Raw genomic sequence first — 19,741 nt, 5'->3', positions numbered from 1 at the left:
CCTGATCCCAAAGTCTCAACACTCAGTACAGCCCTGAAGGGTTAGTTGGATTATGGGCTCCAATTACTGGAATAGACATTAATCTTATTGTCAGAGAAACAATGGCTCTCTGCCACAAATTTGCTTACAAAAGTACTCCTAGATTAACTTTAAATTAGCTCTTCTTAACAACAGTAGGGTCAGTTACTAACTGCAGGTTAAATGGAAATAGTTACCTCAAGATGTGGCTTTTTGAATTCTGTAGCCCCTTGGGTGAAATTTCTGTGTCCTTTGATTACCAACACAGTTTTTGGAGGCCTCAACAAAAGATACTGTATAATACTAAGCTCAAGATTTTTCAATTAGAAAAATATGGAGAATTTACACTGCTTGAAAGCTATTTTTGGTGCTTATTATTTATTCCCTGTGTGTGCTTGATTGTTTACTCAACACTTTGAAACCACACCTGACTTTCACCTAGCCAAGTGAGACCATGCTAAGTGGCAGAAGATGAAAGCTACTCTGTAATACTTGATATTTAGATGCTGAAAGTCACCTGACTGACATTTAATTATGCTGATTTGTAAACACATCTCAATCAAAAAAAGATTTTACAAAACTAGCTTAATGGCACTACATAATCACTCTAGACTCTGCTCCCCCTCAGGTGACCTGTATAAGATGTGAAGTGCTATGTAAATCAATGAGTTAAAAGAATGGTGTCAATTGCAAACATTTCATTCCAAAACATTGGATTGAGATAATGAGAAGTCTGTCTATTTGTCAATCTATCTGTCAAAGAAAATATATCATCCTATCCCACATTATTCACATTAATTTCCCACCACAAGACTAATCACGATCATATCCCACATGGACTATTCACCATCACATCCCATGAGGATTATTTGCAAGATATCCCAGCACAAGAACTAATTACCATCATATCCAACAAGTATCATTCACCATCATATTGCTTATACCACCTATCACCAAGGGTGATTTTTCAATATATACATAACATACATGTGTATTTATTGCACACGTTACTTAATCAATCACTTGCCTTGCTGAATATGATTGACATCAAGAAGAAATCCAGCAAAAATGTCTCAGAGGCACTCCTGCAGTCAAACTGGAAGAAGAGGACTGTAAAACTCAATGTAACGTATTGGTATGTTGGATTACAGAAGGAAGAGCGCAGCAGCTTCATACTGGCCACAGTCATCATTAAAACATCGCAACTGCAAAATAAAGAACAACTTTGCAGAATATAAATGCAGATTATACTGGTCATTCTCCCTTAGGCTGCAGTGCAGAGGTGAGGTGGGTTCAATTGTGAGGAGGTCATTGGTCCACAGTGACTTAACTACGATTTTGAAATCAGATTGCTTGTGTTTCCTAAACAAACTCCTTCTTTTCCAATTGTAGTTGAATTTATTGATTTAAACCTGTCACACAGTAATTATACAATCTAGCCAGTCATGGCATTGAGCACACACCTTTGCTGCAGAGAGGGTGTAAATTGTAGTCTGATACTGCCATTTGCCATTATAAATATGGACACTGAAACTCACCATGGATGAAGTCGTTAGATTGTGCACACTGATTTAACATTTTTAATATATTTCATGTAGGTTAAAAGACTTTATGATGGGGCTTATTTTCCCATGACACCATTTTCTCTCTTTATTGTAGGATTTGGGAACACCAGAGTAATAATAAGTCACTTATAATGGTTGAAGTCTAGCTAACTATGCCAAGACCAAGGCAGCACAGTGACACACGTAGCTCAGATAAACTGTCATTTTTGTTTTGTTTCCCCGTCAATCTACAACCTTGGCTGTTTGTCATTTCATATTTTGCAACAGAAGTAGTGCCACGCAGGAGAGCAGTGTGAGCAGAAAGTTAAAGGTGGTAGCGAGATCCAAGTTGTAGAGTGCGATGAAGGTAGAGGCAACAAACCGTAAGTGGTGTCACATGGCCTAACAGTGGGGAGATCAGCATACATGCTCCATATATTATAAACCGTTCCTCAGTTGAATGGGTGAGTCTGTCTCTGCCACTCTATAATAGAGCTGCTCAATGATATAGTCAGATGCCGGCAATGATTCTTTTTCTCCTGGAAGTGAACTAACATGGTGAGCTCTCCGTGTAGGGATTATCAACACAGGTACTGCACATTGACACTGTACTGTACCTTTACAAGGTCAATACATTGAATAAACAGGCCTACATTCGGAACTGTAGTGGAAAGCCAACAGAACAGTCTCTACTCAAGCAGTTCCCTGATCCCTCCAGTTGCCCTGTTGCCATTACCCATTTGCTTCGACCTCCAAACTAACCTATCCTTGAACGAGCTTGGTCTCACTTCCCAACCCCAGTAGTACATTCCACAGCCTTACCACTCTCTGTGTGAAGAGACTTCTCCCATTATTTTGTGGCTATGTGCTGGGGGAGGATTAGATAAATAATGTAAAATAGTTCAAAAAACATGTTCATTGAAACTGATTAAATATCACCACCAACAAAGACAGATGGGAACAGGTAAAGGTGATTAACACAATTCCTAAATACAAAATATAATGTGTGTAATATAAACATATAGCTGCTTACTGTATGCCGAGCTTCTTGTGACTGCTGAGGGAGAAAGCATCATTGGTAAGTGCACTGAGTACCACAGCTGGGTAAATAGCATACTTCTCCAAACACAGGAGCCAAACATAGACACGCTCAAACCACATCAACTGGGCTGCATCTGAAACACAAAACATGGAATCATTATAGAATAAAGATACCACAACTGGCCACAGAGCAGTAGTGAGTGGATGGAATTAAGTTACAGACCAGAGGTAATCGAACTGAATGGTGGAATAGGGTATGAATAATTTCTTCAAGGATTTTTGATGATGACATAAATGGAGAGGCAAATTATAATGGGCATTTGGAAACATGGACTGCAAATGCTTCCCTTCTCTGTTAAACCCGGTGCATTTGACAGTTTGTCATCGCTTGCAGATCCTGAAGGTTCAGGTTGGGCAATCTGTACAATCTGTGAGGAAGAATTTAATCTCAAAGCAAATTTTCCATTTGTTAGATGGGTTATGAATAGTATCTAACATTAGAATTGTCAGTGATGCTTTGTTCAAACTCAGGGCCAGATCGTCAGGTCCTAAAGATCCCAGAAAGATTGCTTCACCCTGTTCCCAAAGGGTTGAAAATCTCTGCAGAAATCCTTGTTGAAAATGTCATCTTTCAGATTAAATGTCACCCTGATTCCCAGCTTCCCCTCAGATGAGGGTAAAAGATTCCATGGCCTTAATTCAAAAGCAGGAGGGGAATTCCCCTTGGTTCATGACCAATAGTTATCCCTCAGTAAAACAGATTATGTGTTCATTTTTACTTTGCTTTCATTCATTGCATATGTCATACCTTTACTAGTCCTCCCAAAGTGCATCACCTTGCCCTTATCAAGATTAAGTCCCATCTGCCATTGCTCTGCCCATTTTACCAACTGATCAATATTGTCCTATAGCCTAAAACTACCCTTCTCACCATTTGAGTCACCTGCAAAGTTACTAATCATACCTCCTACTTTCATATCTAAATCATTAATGTAGTATTAGTAAGGGTCTCAGCACCGATCCTTATGGTACACCACTGGTCACAGGCTTTTGATCACAAAAACAACACTTGACCATCACACTTCACCTCCTATTATCAAGCCAACATTGGATTCAATTTGCCAACTTGCCCTGGATCCCTTGGGCTATAACCGTTGGACCAGTTTCCCACGTGGGACATTGTCATAGGCCTTACTGAAGTCCCTGTAGAATATATCACCAACTCTACCTCCATCAATAATTTGCTCACATTGTGCTTACATGACTCCAGTGAGTGGCAGGCACTCTGGATGGTTTTTAATCCTTTAATGTACTGAGCGATTATAGAGCATGGAGATTTTCATTTCTAATGATTATTGCCCCATAAAAAAAATTCAATATGTTTCTGTTGTAAATGCAATATCAAATCAACAATTTAATTTGTTGTCTACTTCAAAACCCTTTTAGCATATCTTCTCAGAACCAAAGAGCTCAATTTAATTACAATCATGTTTCTAGCTCCAGGTGATGTTTTACTTTAAACCAAGCTCCATTTCACATTCAGCGCAGTTACAAGGCATGAAGGTTTTAATTTGCTATTATTGTCTTGCTGCTCAAGCAAATTAAGTTCCACTTTAAGTAATCCCAATGTAACCATATACTCTTCTAACCTCAGCAATCCACAAACTCCTGTCAAATCATTTTCACACATGACTTTCAATGTTCACTCTCATTTGGAACAAGCAGAAATGTTAATGAATTACACAGAAATTGAGAAGATTACCCGTTTTTGTTTCATACTGAATGTAAACAAGCACAATAGAGAATTGTTTTTGCAAAACATATTTTCAAAACAGAATCTTTCAATAAAAAATGTATTCATGGAGTGCACTTAAAGTAACAAGTGTTTCTATGTTCTATGTTTGATGGGAATATATCAAAATAAAATATGACACAAAGCCACATGAGAAATTAAGTAGGCTGCTGATCAAAAAGCTTTGTCAAAGCAGTAGGTTTTGAAGAACATCTTATAAGAGGAAAGAGAGGTGGAGAGCAGTGTGGTTTAGGGAGGTAAATCTAGAGCTTAGGACCCTGACAGGTGAAGATAAGCTAGCCAATGCTGCAGTGATTAATACCAGTTAAGTTCAAGAGGGCACATTTGGAGGAACACAGAGAGGGGTGGAGGTTACAAAGGTACAGCAGGGCAAAGCCTTGGAGTGACTTGAAAATGAGGATGATAATCTTTAACACCTATAATCTATTAGCGCATACAAATGATGGAGAAAGCCTAGACTCTTTATCAGTGATAACATTTGGGCCAATTAATAGCTTGCATTTCACCAAAATTACACCCCAGGGATCAGGTTAAGTTGGCAATAGCTTTGTAGACAGACAATGAGTCTTATCAAATAACAAATTAAAAGGTAAAGCATTCATCCATTTATTAATTATTAACTACTGTGCTTCTTCAGTGGTGATGTTATTTAAAGCTAATGGATGCACTCAGGCTGATCAACTCCTGTGTAGAAATCTGAGAGGGGAGGACACAAGCTCATTAACTCAACAGCTCATCTCTTTCACTATGCCATTCATTCCTGCAATTCATCTTACAGTAGATCAATGGAAATCATTGAATAGAGGCAGAGGCAAACCGCCAACTCACATGACAGCCTGCCAACTTTCTAATGCAACTAGAGGTTCATCTTTTTTGGTCAACATCTCAATCAAAATACTGACATAATCTGATTTACACATCTTCCTTTCTACAATAGTGCCAATGCACAGTGTGTATGGAAGCAAAGTCAAACAAAGATCACCCTTTATCATTTGGCAAGTGGGATAAACTCAGATCTGGCAACTTAACACTGGACATCACTGAGGACCACCAAAAACAGCTGAAATGTACACCACCACAATATGAACATCATGGCCTGACCTAACCCTTGCTCTAACATTACTATCAAGCAAGTGATCAATCCTGGATCTATGAGGAGTACAGAAGAGCAGATCAGGAGCAGAATCAAGCAACCTGCAAAGCTGCAAGGTAGATGTGGGAACCAGCAGAAACATGATGCAGTAGACAGAGTTAAGTAATTCAACAACTAACAGATCAGATCAAAGCTCTGCATTCCTGTTGTGTCTAATTGTGAATGGTGCTAATGGGGGGGGGGGGGGGGGGGGAGGAGGAGGAGCCAAGAACATCCACATCCTCAATAAAGTGAGACCAGCATCTGCAATCATCTTTAGCCACAAGCACTGAGTGGATGATCGAATTCCTGAAATCCCCTGCAAAACAGAAGCCAGTCTTTAGCCAATTTGATTATTTAGACATACAAAATAAGGTAAGGTAAGATCTTTATTTTTAAATTAAATTTTGAATTTTTAAAATTTTACTTACAGCATGGTAACAGGCCATTCCGGCCCAACGAGTCCGCACCGCCCATTTTAAACCCAAATTAACCTACCCATACATCTTTGGAATGTGGGAGGAAACCGCGAAACCGCACATGTACATCGAAACACACAGTGAAATACATCTTTTGCGTAGAATGTTCTGGGGGTAGCCCGCAAGTGTCACCACGCTTCCGGCGCCAACACAGCATGTGCACAACTTCCTAACCCGTACATCTTTGGATTGTGGGAGGAAACTGGAGCACCTGGAGGACACCCACGGAGTCACGGGAAGAGCGTACAAACTCCTTACAGACAGTGGTGTGAATTGAACCTAGGTCGCTGGCGCTGTAATAGTGTTACGCTAACTGCTACACTACCGGCTGAGAACATTCAACATGGAAATGACTATGGCATCAGACAACAGTAGTAATGAAGATGTGCTCCAGAACTAACCATGCCGCCAGCAAAATGTTCGACTATAATCACAGTAATGGCACCTACCACACATTGTGCAAAATTGCTCAGGGGCACAAGCAGGAGAAATCCAATCTCTGCCCTATCAGCCTGCTCTCAGTTATCAATGAAATAATAGTAGTTGCATCAGCAATGGTACTCCGGGCCACTTAAACACCAATAACCTGCTCAACGATGTTCAGCTTGGGTCAGACCTCATCAGAACCTTGGTTCATACATGGACCATAGAGCTAAATTCCAGAGGTGAGGTGAGAGTGACTGCCCTTGATATCAAGGGAACATTGGATTGAGTAAGGTATCAAGACACTCTGGTAAAAGTGATGTTGATGGACATCAAGACCAAAGTCTTTCCACCATCTAGAAAGTACAAGTCAGGAGCATGATGGAATATCCTCTACATGTCTGAATGAATGCAGTTCCAACAACACACAAGAAGCATGACACTACCCAGGAGAAAGCAGCTAGCTTGACTGACACCCCATTCACTACCCTAAAAATTTATTCTTTCCACCAGTAGTGCTCTGTGGCTGCATGGAATGTACCATCTACAAATTGCACTACAGTTACTGACCCAAGCCACTATGATAATATTTCCCAAACCAGCAACTTCTACCATCAAGAAGGACAAAGGCAGCAGGACCACTACCTTCAGGTTGCCCTCCAAGTAAGCCATCATCTTGACTTTGAAAGATATTGCTGGCCCTTTGTTGTCACAGGATCTAAATCCTGGATCTCTCACAGTGGAAGTATCCTCACCAGAAGGACAGTGCTAGTTCAATCAGGTGGTTCCTTAAAGGGCAATTAGGGGTGGGCAGTAATTGCTGGCCATGGAGCAATGAAAAATGAGTTAGAAAATTCTGCATGGAGATGTCCCACTTACACATCCAGCTCTGAAGATTCCAAGCTTTACGTTCAAATAAATAATTTTATCCATGCTGCTGGTATTGATGTACACCTTTCCCTGTAAGGAACCCAGGGAGGTTACACATGGATCTATTTTTCGTGAGCTGGCAAAAGAAGCATCAACCTGGGCTGCAAGTGTTTAAGGTATTGCCCTGGACTCTTCTTTTGATGCCTACACCAATGTAACACGATTGTGATAGAGAACATGAATATCAAATAGGCATGGAACCAGCTCACCACCATTAGCCTTCTAGATCAGCTTTCTCACAAACCCACTTGCATGCCAGGTATTCAGTTCCAGTACAAAGATCTCCCTCAGAGGTGGGTCAGAGTGTGCTGGCCACAAAGCACTGCATTTGAAGCCAGTACATCATCACAGCATGGGAGTGATGTCTCCACATCAGAATGCAACTCAATAATTTGCAGTAAATATTTTTTTCACTTCCCCCGTCAAACTATGACAAAAACAAGACTTGCATAAAATCATTAACTCTTACAGCATTCTAAGAGGCCATTTGGCTGATTAAACCAGTGCTGGATCTTTAAATAGGGCTCTCCTACATTTCCCCCATAATTCTCCCTTCAAGTGTTATTCAATTCTCTTTTGAACGTTTCCATTAATTCTGCTCTCACTACCCTTAAAGGCAAAATATTCCTGATTGTAACGTCTTGTAATTTCCTCATTTCTTGCATGGATTTTTTTTCCTGTTATCTTAAATGTTTCCTCTGGTAAAGAGAAATAGCTAAGGCAGGGCTAGCTTTGGTGGTCAATTGATTTTAAAAGTTATTACGAACTGAAATAATTTATTACTTTGCAATAAGGAAATCTCATTGGCCCGTGATTCTTCTATTGCCTAAAAGTGGCTGAAAATCAGTAAGCAGCTACTTAAAGGCTGTTTAAATTTCCTCCAATCACAAAGCATTCAAATTTAAGCAATGGGATTGGGATAAACAAATTTCTTCATTTGTTCCTTACTTCTCCCTTGAGTGTGCATTGTCAGTTATGCCATGTCTGTTTCACGTCCATTAGGAATGTCAGAAACAGAACAACAGCAGATGACTATACTCCAACTCAAGCCTACACCAGCAGTCAATAAAATCATGACTGATCTATCTCATTCCCATCCAATCCCCAATCTTTTGGTAGCTTTGGTGCCCAAAAATCTATCTATCTCAGTCTTGAATGTGCTTAAAAACCTTTTATCAGTTGGACAAGGTTAGAAATTGAGGATCCTGCATCACTGCATCCTTACCTCACCATCTGTTTTATGGTCACAATCCTTGATTATTCGCTATCCAGCAGGGTACTGGTTACATTTCCCTTCTGCTGGTGATGTTAAGCTGGTGCTGAAGATGCCCTGAAAACTAATTTCTCCAGGAATTTCCATGAATTAAAGATTACTCCTTTGTGCAATGTATGTACCTATGTGCACGCTAGTTGTACCAAATGTGGTAGTGCAAGGAAAATTATGAAGCACGTAAAGACCTAGAGAGCTGCTGGAACACATGCATCTTATTTATTCATTTCTCTAACTATACTGTGCATCTGCATATACATCATACATCTACATATGCTACATGGCTCTCCCTTTTTTGAAAAGGGTGATTCTCATAAAAACATTATTTACAGACTTAACCTATTCACAGGCTTTCAATGTCTCTTTGATCTTCAGAGTGTTGCTGGTTTTGCATTCACTCGAGAAAGGTTCAGTAGAATCTGGTGTTTTTTTTCCCCCCACAGTCTGGAAGACAATCATACTCACCTAACTCCAATATTCCCTTGTACATCTTTTGCTACAAATAAGGGATTTATATGTCATTTCTGATTTTATTTCCAAATTTCACAAGAAATGTCTTCGTACCACAACTATCATTCCAATGTCAGATGTCAGCTGGTGTTAATGGATGAACTTTATCATGTTGTTTGAGTTGTTTCTCTCCACAACTTGAGACATAATTTCATTTCTGTCTCAGATGCTTCTCTCCCACGTTTGCCTCAAGATTTGACTGAACTGAACTCAATCGTGTTCTATGATACGATATGATATCTTTATTAGTTACATGTACATCGAAACACACAGTGAAATGGGTCTTTTTGCATTACTGAGAATGTGCTTGAGGCAGCCCGCAAGTGTCGCCACACTTCCGGCGCCAACATAACTTCCTAACCCGCATGTCTTTGGAATGTGGGAGGAAAGCGGAGCGCCCGGAGGAAACCCATGCAGACAAGGGGAGAACGTACAAACTCCTTATAGACAGCGGTGGGAATTGAACCTGGGTCGCTGGCGCAGTAAAGTGTTACGCTAACCGTGACACTACCGTGCCTCGCTCTAAGTCGTCTACACAGTAGTAATTCATCCCAATGTGGTGTTGCTCTGCAGTTCAGCAAACAATTTGCTAATGGATGTTTCATTATTAAACTCGTGTGCTTGTTTTTTCAGGACTTCAACAATTGTCACTGATCTCTCCACTGTACCATTTAGAATCACAGAGTCATACAACATGGAAACAGGCCCTCCGGCCCAACCAGTCCATGCTGACCAAGATGCCCATCTAAGCTAGTCCCATTTACCCACATTGGTCCATATCCCTCTAAATCTTTCCTATCCATGTATCTGTCCAAAAACCTTTTCAAGAATCTTTATCTTGTAAAAATTGTGTATAATTTAGGTTTAATCTATGTTTTTCTTGTGAATGCTGCTTACCTGCTGTTATGTGCCTGTGATGCTGCTGCAATTAAGTTTTTCATTGCACCTGTGCGTATGACAATAAACTCGACTTTGACCTTATCAAAGACCACATAGATTATGCCTACCGCCCAGCCCTCATTGACCTTCCTGGTTACTTCTTCAAAAATCCCAGTCAAATTCATGAGACATGATGTCCCACAAACAAAGCCTTGCCGACTATCTCTAATCAAGCCCTGTCCTTCCAAATGCATGAATATCTTATCCCTCAGAATATTTGGCACATGACGATATGGTAAAAGAAGCATTTGTTTGATACTGTTTTGATTCATCATCGTGCTTAAATTGAACAAACAAATCTGAGCATGATTATCTTAGACTAGCTCTCCTAATAAACCAAAACACGGGAAAATGGATCTCAATTCTTTGGTAGCACAGGACACATGTTTCACCTCAATTCATTACAAGTGACTATCAACAAATACTAAGAAGTTATCAATCCTTTTCTTGCAATCATCAATCTATACTCTTTGGGACAATCCTTTGGCCATTTCCAATTCTGTCTTTGCTAGCTTGGTTCTGCAATGATGACAGATTGAACACTTATCTACTGACTCTTCCAGATTTTTGGGATGCTGCAGCTATACAAAACTTTAGTCAGAAACCTATCTACTCTTTCCCCACATAAATCACAGAATCATTCACCCTCATGTCTGAATTCTCATATGGCTGATGCAATTGGATTTTGTTTCTATGTTCTATATTTGATCCCATGATCATATTAAGATAAGGGAACCTTTGCACTCTTGACTTAGTTATTGCCAATATTGCCAACAGGACCAAGAACTGCTAATAAAAGTCTGTGGTCTATGACTAATGCTATACCCAATAGGAATTGATAAAATATTTTCATTTCCACTTTGCTACAATTCCATTTCTAGCATTTCTTCAGTAACTGATGTAACAGTGTTGGTACTGTTGCAAGATCTAGCATGGCGCTGCATCTTGCCACACAAGTTCCACTTCAGAAATTTTGCTTTGGAATTCTTTGACAGTATCTCCATTGACATTGCAACTTTGCACATAAGATCAAGTGTGAGCTTCTGCATCTTTAATAACTTCAGTTGAATTCACTTCACAACTGAACTGCAAAGAAACTTGTCTCAGGCATTGGCAAGGTTGCACTGCCGAGTTCAACAAGACAACCTTGCCTGATTCCAAGTACTATATATATAGCTCTCCACTATTTCTGAAGGTTTAGGATTGAAATAATCCTGTAATTTTTGTACTATTTTGCTAAATGAAACACCTTATGCTTTCTGTGCCTTTAGAAGATTTACTAACATATTGTGTATTTCAGAACCCACTTTAATTAAAAGGAAAGTTTGCTTTCACCCTGTGCAGTATTATTTTGTGCAGGAATATTTTCACCATCACCATCAATTTCCACAACATTATTTGCTCTAAAAACAACATTTCCATGTGTGATGTATGAAATGAAAGGCTCACACATTTGCTTGTATACACCAAGGCTCCCAATGTAAACAGCTGGAACCTGAACAGACATGTTGTTTCCCAATGCCATTCTATGGAGCAATACCACAAGTTTCCTTGTTTGGTGCCTATATAGTTTACTGGCCACACCCTTGAATTGATTAAACTAACTCACTGACTTATCTGGCACAACTCTCCACTGCGGAAACTATCATGAGCTTTTTTATATCCTGGTTCACGCACACTTGGAGTCGCACTACTGCTGCATCATACCTGCTCTATTCTCCTCTGCAAGAATGACGCCAGCCTTCACCCAGGAAACTCTCGAGCTGCAATGTTTCCCCTGTCTTGTCCAGAGACTTGTCTCACGTGATGGTACTCACTAGCATTTGCTGCCACCACATTCAATAATACTGCTGGTGCCTCAAATCACTGAGGTTATCAACACTATTCTGGCTGGAGGTCCATGACCAGTGGTGTTCCGCAAGGATCGATGCCGGGACCTCTGTTGTGTGTGATGTATATCAATGATTGGGATGAAAATGTAGATGGATGGATTAGCAAGTTTGTGGATGACACCAAGATTGGTGGAGTTGTAGACAGTGTAAAGGACTATCAGAGAATACAGCAGGATATACATCAGTTACAGATATGGGCAGATAAGTGGTAGATGGAGTTTAATCCAGGCAAGTGTGAGGTGTTGCACTTTGAGAGGTCAAATGAGAGGAGAAAGTATACAGTTAATGGTAGGCCCCTTAACGGCATTGAGGTACAGAGGGATCTTGGGGTCCAGGTCCATAGTTCACTGAAAGTTGCTACACAAGTAGATAAGGTGGTAAAGAGGGTGTGTGGAATGCTTGCCTTCATTAGTAGGGGTGTTGAGTATAAGAGTAAGGAAGTCATGCTGCAGCTATATAAACCTTTAATCAGACCGCACATGGTGTATTGTGAGCGGTTCTGGTCACCCCATTATAGGAAGGATGTGGAGACTGTGGAGAGGGTGCAGAAGAGGTTTTCCAGGATGCTGCCTGGATTAGAGAGTATGAGCTTTAAGGGAAGGTTGGACAAACTTGAGTTGTTCTCCCTAGAGCATTGGAGGCTGAAGGGAGAACTGATAGAGGTTTTTGAAATTATGAGAGGTACAGATAGGGTAGACAGTCAGAATCTTTTCCCCGGGGTAGAAATGTCAAACACCAGAGCACATCTTTTTAAGGTTAGAGGGGGGAAGTTTAAAGGCGATGTGAGGGGCAAGTTTTTTTACGCAGAGGGTGGTGGGTGCTTAGAATAGATTACTAGGGGTAGTAGAGGAAGCAGGCAGTTTGGTGGAGTTTAAGAGGCTTTTAGATAGACACATGAATATGAAGGGAATAGAAGGATATGGATGATACACAGGAGGAGGACATTTAGTATAAATTGGCAGTCCTGATGAAGGGTCTCGGCCCAAAATGTCGACTGTTCATTTCCCTCCACAGATGCTGCCTGACCTGCTGAGTTCCTCCAGCATTTTGTGTGTGTTGCTCCAGATTTCCAGCATCTGCAGTCTCTCGTGTTTCTAGTATAAATTGGCATCGAGATCAGCACAACATCATGGGCTGAATGGCCTGTCCAGTGCTGTACTGTTCTATGTTCTACTGTTGACTCACAGGTAAATCTTGCTTGACACCAAACCCCTTTTCTTGTTTTCATGTGAGGTCTTTTTTTCACATCCTTGTCACTAATTTATACTGTATATGTATTTGCACATGTAACTTGTTCACATTATGGGAATATTGAGAATTATGAAGAGACACGAGCTGCTGGAACTCTCTACACTGTCCATGTATGCATAGGTCTTACTCAACACCTCAACACATGTTGCATGGGAGCAGTAAAAACACTACTTTGGCCTCTTTGACGCTCATTTATTGGCTATAGGAGTATCAGAGACATGGGGGGAAAAGCAGTCAAGCATCAGCTCATCAGGGAGCAGAGAGTTCACTTCTGATTGGTAGGGTAGGCAGGACATAGCAAACTGGGTGAACTAATAGTGAAGTGCAGGATGATAAGGTGAAAAATGCTGGCATATATCAATCAGAACTGGCAGTCCTTATTTTCTGGATGACTTATTAGACAGCTGTCTTTCATTCTGACAGAGAAAGGAACCTTAGCACTGGACAAAGTGTCATAACTCAATTTTTAAAAATGAATTTACCTTTTTCTCTTTTGAACAATGCACACACCTGCTCCTATTATCCTGCCTAATAGTGTGTTCCAGATTATAACAACTTGACATGTAAAACAATATTCACTTCACCTCTGTCCTGGTCATTTGCCAAAAACCTGAAGACTATATCCTCTGATTATCAGTCCTCCTGCGAGTGGAAGTATCTACTCTATCAAAATCATGCATAATTCTGAACACAGTTATCAAATCTTTCTTAAACTTCTCTGCTCCTCAAGCAAACAATGGCAGCATGTCTAGTCCCTTCATATAACTGAAATCCTTCACTTTTTCTCTTGATTCTCCTCTGTACCCTCTCCGTAGTCTTGATATTCTTTGTAAAGTCTGGTGTCCCACCAGGACCCAACTCTGAGTTATGCAGATGTAGAAAGAGGCACAGAAACAGACCCTTCAGCCCACCAAGTCCACACAAACTATCAACCACCCATTTATATTAAACATACAATAATCCCCATTTTTTATTCTCCCCACATTCTTATTAAATCCCCCCAGATTCTACCTCTCATCTCCACACTAGGGGCAATTTACAGCGCCAATTAACCTACCAACCTACATGACTTTGGGATACTGGAGAAAAATGGAACACCCATGTGGTCACAGGGAGAACGTGCAAACTTCACACAAACAGCACCCAAGACCAGGATCGAACCTGGGTCTCTGGCATTGTCAGGCAGCAGCTCCACGAGCTGGGCCATTGTGCACAGTTTAAATTATGAATTAGATACAAGAAGAGCTAAAGGCACAACAAAAATGTAAATTCCCTTAACTCTTCCAATGTTAATCCAACTAGGCAGATCAAAGATTAGTCCTTTCCTTGATCTGTTTGCCCTTCCAGAGGAGCTAAAATCATTGTGATGTAAATGTTATCTTGAAAGAATGGATAAGTTTATCATCTTTTAATTTCTCAGAGGTTTCATGGACATAAATTGCAGTTTCTTCATATTACCAACCTTGGACTTCAAACTGTCGATATTCTTTGGTTTTAAGCAAAGGATGTGCAAAGCAGAACCACGGAACTTGTGTGCGGAGTCGCGGGAGCAGGTAATGTGTCAAAAATCCAACCGTCCCAGCCAAAGTATACAGCACAAAACCAATAAAAGGCTGGAACAAAGAAAGAAGTTTAAATGGAGGTGACTGTTAAAATTATCCAAAAGTACACAACCAAAATCCAATGTGCTGCCAGCTTCAATAAGACTCCCACTGGTGGCAATGTTGAAATGACTCTGAAGAGAGGAGCAAACCAGTGCTGGTTGATTTACATTAGCAGTCCAACAATGCTTTATTTTAAATTTCTCTGTGCCATTGTCAAATCCCTCTCTATCTCTATGGCCTGCTATCGGTAGTATCTACAGGAGGTGTTGCTTCAAGAAGGCAACATCCGTCATCAAAGATGCCCACCATCCAGGCCAGGCCATCTTCTTGCAGCTACCATCGAGCAGGAGGTACAGAAGCCTGAAGTCCCACACCACCAGATTCAAGAACAGCTACTCCCCTTCAACCATTCCGTTCTTGAACCAACCAGCACAACCCTAATCACTGCAGTATTGCAACACTATGACCACTTTGATCACTTTGCACTAAAATGGACTTTTTTTTTGTTCTAATTGTTATTTCTTGTAAAGACTGTGTATAATTTATGTCTAATTTATGCTTTTCTTGTGAATGCTGTTTATATGATGCTATGTGCCTGTGATGGTGCTGCAAGTAAGTTTTTCATTGCATCTGTGCATACGTGTAAAATACATGACAATAAAGTCAACTTTGAGTTTGCTCCATTCCTACCTCCAAAATCTCTGGTCTCTTCTACATCCTTGATTTTTCAATGCTCAATTATTGGAGGCTGTGCTTCAAATGCTAAAGCCCTGATCTTAAAATTCCCACCTTAAACCAGAGCTGGCAATCCTAGTTCTGGGGCAGTGTTGCTGGGCCTTAGGCAGAGTAGCAAGTGGTAAAGCTCTTGTTCTTGTTTGCAATTCCACATCATGGTTCCATTTCTAACTTGAGGCAACATCTGGGAGAAAACTTGTCAGATTGAATGTTCAGTCTCACCATTCCTTTGTTCTCACAGGAACAAAGGAGAAACAAAAGAATTAGTCAACTCGGCAACAATCCCAAAATAGGTCCAGGTTACCTAGCTGCCTTCTCTTAGGGTTATAGTTTGTTCATCTGAGAAAGTTAAAAGCCATGGAAAAGAAATCACCAAAAAAAAGTAAGCCTAAAGTTCATCTTGGGGCTACATAAAAATAATGATACATTAAAATGTCAGTCAAAACTTTCCTGCAAGAACTGTGCAAGGCAAACTAATAAGGAAAGAAAGTTGTTGAAAGAGTTCACAGGTTACAAGTCACAAATTTTTGACATCATCACCCAAGGTCAGAATACATAACACATTTACCATTAACTGGGTTCCTTTGATAAGTATCTGGGAAACAAAGTTCCAGACTTCCACAACTTTGTGAAGAAATTCATCATCATCATGTGGGATCATCATTACTGGTGCACAAATCACAAAATGTTAGCAGGCAGGTCTGACAAGTAATTAAGAAGGCAAATGGCATTCCGGCCTTCACTGCAAAGGGATTGGAGTTTAAAATAGGGAGGTTTTGTTGTAATTGTACAGGGTGTTAGTGAGGCCTTTTTTGGTCCCCTTACCTGAAAAAAAGATATAGCAGCATTGTAAGCAGTACAAAGGAGGTTCACCAGGCTAACTTCTGGGATGAGAGGGTTGTCCTTCCAAGAGAGACTGGATAGCTTTGGCTTATATTCCTTGGAATTTAGAAGAATGAAGGGCTGATCTTATTCAAACATGAAAGATCCTAAGGGGACTTGACAGGGATGTTTTCACTTGTGAGAGAGTCTTGAACAAGGGGAACTGGAATATGCACTAAATGAGTTGATGGAAGGGAGTATTTGGGCCCTGGGGAAGTTCAGGGGAAATGAGAATTGACTGTGTTATGTCAGTTTTGCCCACTCCCAGAGGAGAGTAAAGAACACTCTGCAGAAACTGATCCTTCTCATTCATTCATGGATCTGCTAGAGATAGACTCAGGGATGATCATTCCTTTAGCAGGCTTGTTGTACAAAAGATAAGCTTTCTTGCTCAGTATGACTGAGCCCGATTCTTAGGGAGACAGGGATTAGAAGCAGCACCACTCAGCTCAAAAAGAATCACTTTTAAAATTTTCATTTAAAGGAGTGCTGCCATTTTTTCAAAAAGTTTCCAGGAACATTTTGATAAGCAGTTAGCCATTTAAAAGTGTATGACCAAGACTTAAAGTTAAGCTAGTAAAATACAAAAGGAATCCTTTGATTAACATTATAAAGTACCAACGTCCTGCCTAAAATTTTCATTCTGTTTATACATTTTTGGACGTTCTTCCATTTGCCACCCTCTTATAATGCAAAAAGCAAATGGCTCAACATACCTTGCAACAGTACTGCTGCCACAAAACAACAAATTTCACAACATATGTCAGTGATAATAAACCTGATTTTGACGTCTAGACCTATGTGCTCAAGGGAATTCAACTGATGCTTTTATTTTATTAAAACATTAAACTGTACAATATCTTGTCAAAAACAAAATTTAATTGCCAACAAGGAGTGTTAATATTATGAATAAATACCTTTAATGAAAGGAAAACAGTGGTTGTGCTGATTGCAAAGGTCAGGAGGCTAATTACTGCACACATGACAAGATCAGACTTCAAAACTTCCCTCTGTAAAGACATAGATACGTTCTAATATTAAACTGATCTTCAAAAAATATTGAAAATATTTTTAAAACTACTGAACAATGTAATAAGCTCATTAAACTTCCAGTGACTACCAACTTAGAGAGGTCACAAACAATCTTTATGTTAACTTCTGAGAATCAAAGAATCCAACAGTACAAAGGAAGGCATTTGACCTATCGTGACCACACCAGCTCTTTGAAAGTATATCTAATTAGTCCCAGCCCCTTCTCTCTTTCCACAAAGCCCTTTTTTTTTCTTTTCATGTTACATCCAATTCCTAAGTCAACAACCAGAAAATGCAGATTTAAGATAATTGGCAAAAGAAGCAGGAAAATATTCAAAGCTTTGCTGTGCAGAGAGTTGTAACAATCTGTGTGAAGGAGTGGAGGAAGCAGCTTCAAAATAGCAGCTTTCAAAACTTTCTATCGTGTAATTTAGTAAGAGCATGGGGTGAGAGGAATAATAGGAAAACTGTTTCAAAAACCTGATTGCAAGCATTGTTTTTGACTTCTGAAATTCAATCACATTGAAGTCAACTGAGGCAGATTGTAGAAATGATGTTTAATGGCTGGGGACTATTATATCTATTGCATAATTTTCCACTTTAAAGGCCTCATGAAGTAAGTTTTTCTTGGGTAGAACAGTATGAGGAGGCGACCATTTGTCCAAAACCGTGTAATGGACTCTTGACATAAGAAGAAATGTTTGAAAGAAGCATACTCCTCCAAGGAACCACTGGTCAGAAAGACTATTAGGAACCATAGAACCATACGGCACAATACAGGCCCTTCAGCCCACCATGTCGTGCCGACCTTCAAACCACACCTAAGACTATCTAACCCTTTCCTCCCACATATCCCTCTAACTTAAATTCCTCCATATGCTTAGCTAACAATCTCTTGAACTTGTCCAATACATCAGCCTCCACCACTACCCCAGGCAGCGCATTCCATGCACCAACCATTCTCTGGGTGAAAAACCTCCCTCTGACATCACCCTTGAACTTCCCGCCCACTACCTTAAAGCCATGTCCTCTTGTTTTGAGCATTGGCGCCCTGAGAAAGACGCACTGGCTGTCCTCTCTATCTATTCCTCTCAATATCTTGTACACCTCTATCATGTCTCCCCTCATCCTCCTTCTCTCCAATGAGAACAGCCCTAGCTCCTTTAGTCTCTCCTCATAATCCATACTCTCTAATCCAGGCAGCATCCTGGTAACTCTCCTGTGCACCCTTTCCAACGCCTCCACATCCTTCCTATAATGAGGCGACCAGAACTGGACACAGTACTCTAAGTGTGGCCTAACCAGAGTTTTGTAAAGCCGCATCATCACTTTGTGGTTCTTAAACTCGATCCCCCGACTTATGAAAGCTAACATCCCATAAGCTTTCTTAACTACCCTATCCACCTGCGAGGCAACTTTCAGTGATCTGTGGATATGAACCCCCAGATCCCTCTGCTCCTCTACACTGCCCAGAATCCTGCCATTTACCTTGTACTCTGCCTTGGAGTTTGTCCTTCCAAAGTGTACCACCTCACACTTCTCTGGATTGAACTCCATCTGCCACCTGTCAGCCCAGCTCTGCATCCTGTCAATATCCCTCTGCAAGCTTCTACAGCCCTCCACACCATCCACAACACCACCGATCTTTGTGTCGCCTGCAAACTTGCTAACCCAGCCTTCCACCCCCTCATCTAAGTCGTTAATAAATATCACAAAAAGTAGAGGTCCCAGAACCGATCCCTGCGGGACACCACTAGTCACAGCCCTCCAATCCGAATGCACTCCCTCCACCACAACCCTCCGCTTTCTACAGGCAAGCCAATTTTGAATCCACACGGCCAAGCTTCCCCGGATCCCTTGGCCTCTGACCTTCTGAAGAAACCTACCACGTGGAACCTTGTCAAACGCCTTACTAAAATCCATGTAGACCACATCCACTGCATTATCCTCATCAATCTTCCTGGTCACCTCCTCAAAGAATCCTATCAGGCTTGTGAGGCAAGCTCTTCCCTTCATAAAGCCATGCTGGCTGTCCCTAATCAGTCCGTGTTTCTCCAAATGCTCATAGATCCTTTCTCTTAGAATCCTTTCCAACAGCTTACCCACCACAGACATAAGGCTCACCGGTCTGTAATTCCCTGGACTATCCCTACTACCTTTTTTGAATAAGGGGACAACATTCGCCACCCTCCAATCCTCTGGTACCATCCCCGTTGACAACGAGGACTCAAAGATCCTAACCAACG

The 19,741-nt window shown here is 40.7% G+C and overlaps 1 protein-coding gene and 1 long non-coding RNA gene across 2 annotated transcripts in view; one reads left to right on the top strand and one right to left on the bottom strand.

Annotated features, from left to right (window-relative positions):
- LOC127574917 (uncharacterized) overlaps positions 1–19,741 on the top strand; it is a 792,285-nt gene that overhangs the window by 589,423 nt on the left and 183,121 nt on the right. The window lies entirely within an intron of this gene.
- The window catches only part of LOC127574890 (pecanex-like protein 1), a 207,527-nt gene that overhangs the window by 84,858 nt on the left and 102,928 nt on the right, over positions 1–19,741 (bottom strand). The window contains 4 exon segments of the mRNA XM_052024376.1: positions 1,046–1,223; positions 2,596–2,737; positions 14,705–14,855; positions 17,381–17,473. Coding sequence (XP_051880336.1) covers positions 1,046–1,223; positions 2,596–2,737; positions 14,705–14,855; positions 17,381–17,473 — 564 coding nt within the window.

Source organism: Pristis pectinata, chromosome 10 (assembly GCF_009764475.1).
Source record: "Pristis pectinata isolate sPriPec2 chromosome 10, sPriPec2.1.pri, whole genome shotgun sequence".
In the NCBI taxonomy this organism is placed as follows: domain Eukaryota; kingdom Metazoa; phylum Chordata; class Chondrichthyes; order Rhinopristiformes; family Pristidae; genus Pristis; species Pristis pectinata.
This window is presented reverse-complemented; position numbering and strand designations above follow the sequence as displayed.